The sequence below is a fragment of the Olea europaea genome, unplaced genomic scaffold, assembly GCF_002742605.1.
Source record: "Olea europaea var. sylvestris unplaced genomic scaffold, O_europaea_v1 scaffold16707, whole genome shotgun sequence".
In the NCBI taxonomy this organism is placed as follows: domain Eukaryota; kingdom Viridiplantae; phylum Streptophyta; class Magnoliopsida; order Lamiales; family Oleaceae; genus Olea; species Olea europaea.
This window is the reverse complement of record NW_019234378.1, coordinates 1-2,371: the sequence shown is the minus strand read 5'-3', so window position 1 is coordinate 2,371 and position 2,371 is coordinate 1. Positions and strand designations below refer to the sequence as shown.

At 34.8% G+C, this 2,371-nt stretch overlaps 1 protein-coding gene across 1 annotated transcript; it reads left to right on the top strand.

The window, feature by feature from the left end:
- Positions 1-54: 54 nt before the first annotated feature.
- On the top strand, positions 55-2,178 carry LOC111377553 (dynamin-related protein 1E-like). The gene is made up of 4 exons (XM_023000682.1): positions 55-684; positions 779-829; positions 918-1,298; positions 1,881-2,178. Exons 3-4 carry the CDS (start codon positions 1,026-1,028, stop codon positions 2,007-2,009), a joined length of 402 nt encoding a protein of 133 aa, XP_022856450.1. The 5' UTR covers positions 55-684; positions 779-829; positions 918-1,025; the 3' UTR covers positions 2,010-2,178.
- The last annotated feature ends 193 nt before the right edge of the window (positions 2,179-2,371 follow it).

The following is a 2,371-nucleotide window of genomic DNA, read 5'->3' as shown; positions in this document are numbered from 1 at the left end:
TTCTTATTTGTCATATTGTTTTCTGTACCTTTTATTAAATAATTTTGAGAAAGGTTCTTTGAGTATATGTGATTTTGTAAAGTTGCGTCTTCCTGAAAAGCCTCGTTAAGGCAAGAATTTACTGGTGACATGATATACTTCCTGGGAAAGTTAATCCAAAATAGGATTCCAATCTTTTACCGCTTACATCTGGAAAATTTTTGTACTCAGAATGACCTGGCTTTCTCAATTTTAACTTTGCTCAAACTCCAAGTTTGAACTAAATTAGAATCTGGTCCCGTCTTTTACTATTTTAATTTTGATTGGAATTCCAAGTTCGGATTAAAATTCGGAAGAAAGTGTTAGTTTTATCAATTGTTGCTTGGTCATGCCTTGGTGTTTGTTGCTTTCTAGCTACTACATTTTATATAGTAGGTCTTCATATGATTATTAGCTAATCAGCTGGTTCATTGTTTCAGCCGACCAGGTGGTGATCGAATTTATGGGGTTTTTGACAATCAGCTGCCAGCTGCTTTGAGAAAACTCCCATTTGATCGACATCTTTCATTGCAAAATGTGAGAAAAATTGTTTCAGAAGCTGATGGTTATCAACCACATTTGATTGCTCCTGAGCAAGGTTACCGACGGCTTATCGAGGGATCGTTGAATTATTTTAGGGGACCTGCTGAAGCTTCTGTTGACGCTGTAAGTAGTTTTGATATACGTCACTGGGAAGATGACTTCTTTTCAAATCACGTGCTCTGGCTATGTGACAACTGACATATTAAACCTTGTTCAGGTTCACTTTGTCTTGAAAGAACTTGTGAGGAAGTCGATCGGGGAGTGTCAGGTGAGTTGTAGTTTGTTAATAATTGTGTTACAGTTTTTTTCTTTGTTTAAATACCATATTTACTTTCTAGATTTCTGTGGCGAAACAGGAACTAAAACGTTTTCCAACACTGCAATCAACCATAGCTGGAGCAGCGAATGAAGCCTTGGAAAGGTTTCGTGAGGAAAGCAAGAAAACCGTCATTAGATTGGTTGACATGGAATCTTCATATTTGACTGTTGATTTTTTCCGGAAACTTCCCCAGGAGGTTGAGAAAGTGGGAAACCCGGGAAATCCAGCTCCTGCCAATACCATTGATCGCATCTCAGATGGACATTTCAGGAGGATAGCATCAAATGTGTCGTCTTATATAAATATGGTTTCTGAGACACTGAGAAACTCTATTCCTAAGGCAGTGGTTTACTGTCAAGTGAAGGAGGCCAAGCAGTGTTTACTCAACTACTTTTACACGCAAATTGGGAAGAAAGAGGTACCGCTTTGTCATTTTTTACGTTGGTAGATGTTTAAATACAATAATTTTTTTCACTAATTACCACACTATACTGGAAGCGAAGATTCATATAAGAATTCTTTCACAAATGCAGTTCTATAGGTTTTGTCGAAGGCATAATTTAAATAGATAAGTTTGCTTCTCTCTAATATCTTAAGTTTTTAGATAAGATGGGTTTGAAATGGTAAGAGAACATACTCAAGTTTTGAGTTCAAGTCTCGTCACCATCAAATTATTAAAATTGTGCTTTTGTCTGTTTTGACAAAATAAGTTTGTTCATTTGTTAATAATTTAAGCTTTTAGATAGTTTATACAACATGTCTCATAAACATGTTCATGGCTAGGTGTATTTAGCGCATGAATATTTCAAAGATTCAAATTTGAAACTTTTGCTGTTTGAAATATATAATAGAGGGCACCTTTGACTCATTCCTTTAGTAGCAGATTTATTTTTAGATACTGTGTTTACCATTAAGATATCATGTCTGTTCTTTTGGGTCATTACTAGGATTAGATGTGTCTTTAAATTGATAGAGATAAATGGTTTGGACTCTATTTCAGGGTAAGCAATTCGCTGACTTGTTGGACGAAGATCCAGCCTTGATGGAGAGGAGGCTACAATGTGCTAAAAGGCTTGAGCTCTACAAGAAAGCCAGGGATGAAATCGACTCTGTATCATGGGTTCGATAAAGATGTACAATAGAGATTTAGTTATCTTTTGTATGATAATGTAGTTCATGTTATGGTGAGGATGATTTTTCACTTTGATTGTCCATCGACAGCTTATATTCGTTTGTTGCACTATGATCCAATTCACTACAATATTTGGCTTGTTACAGTGATTTACTTATTTTCTGTTTCTGGTTTATCATTTGATTTATACGAACAAAGTATAACATTGAAGGGAATGTTAAACAGGAGAAAAAATAAAAAATAAAAAATAAATACAAAATTGATAATTTTAGTGCATGTTCGGATCTTACACAGGTTCTCCTAAACTTAATTGTTACTTCTGACTTTTGAGTAGTTTGTACTTTTTTTTTTATTTTTTT

Excerpts from the sequence above, each read along its gene's own strand:
- LOC111377553 (XM_023000682.1), top strand. The coding sequence starts at position 1,026 with ATGGAATCTTCATATTTGACTGTTGATTTTTTCCGGAAACTTCCCCAG. Across the intron at positions 1,299-1,880 it reads CGCAAATTGGGAAGAAAGAG|GGTAAGCAATTCGCTGACTT; the intron begins GTACCGCTTTGT and ends ACTCTATTTCAG.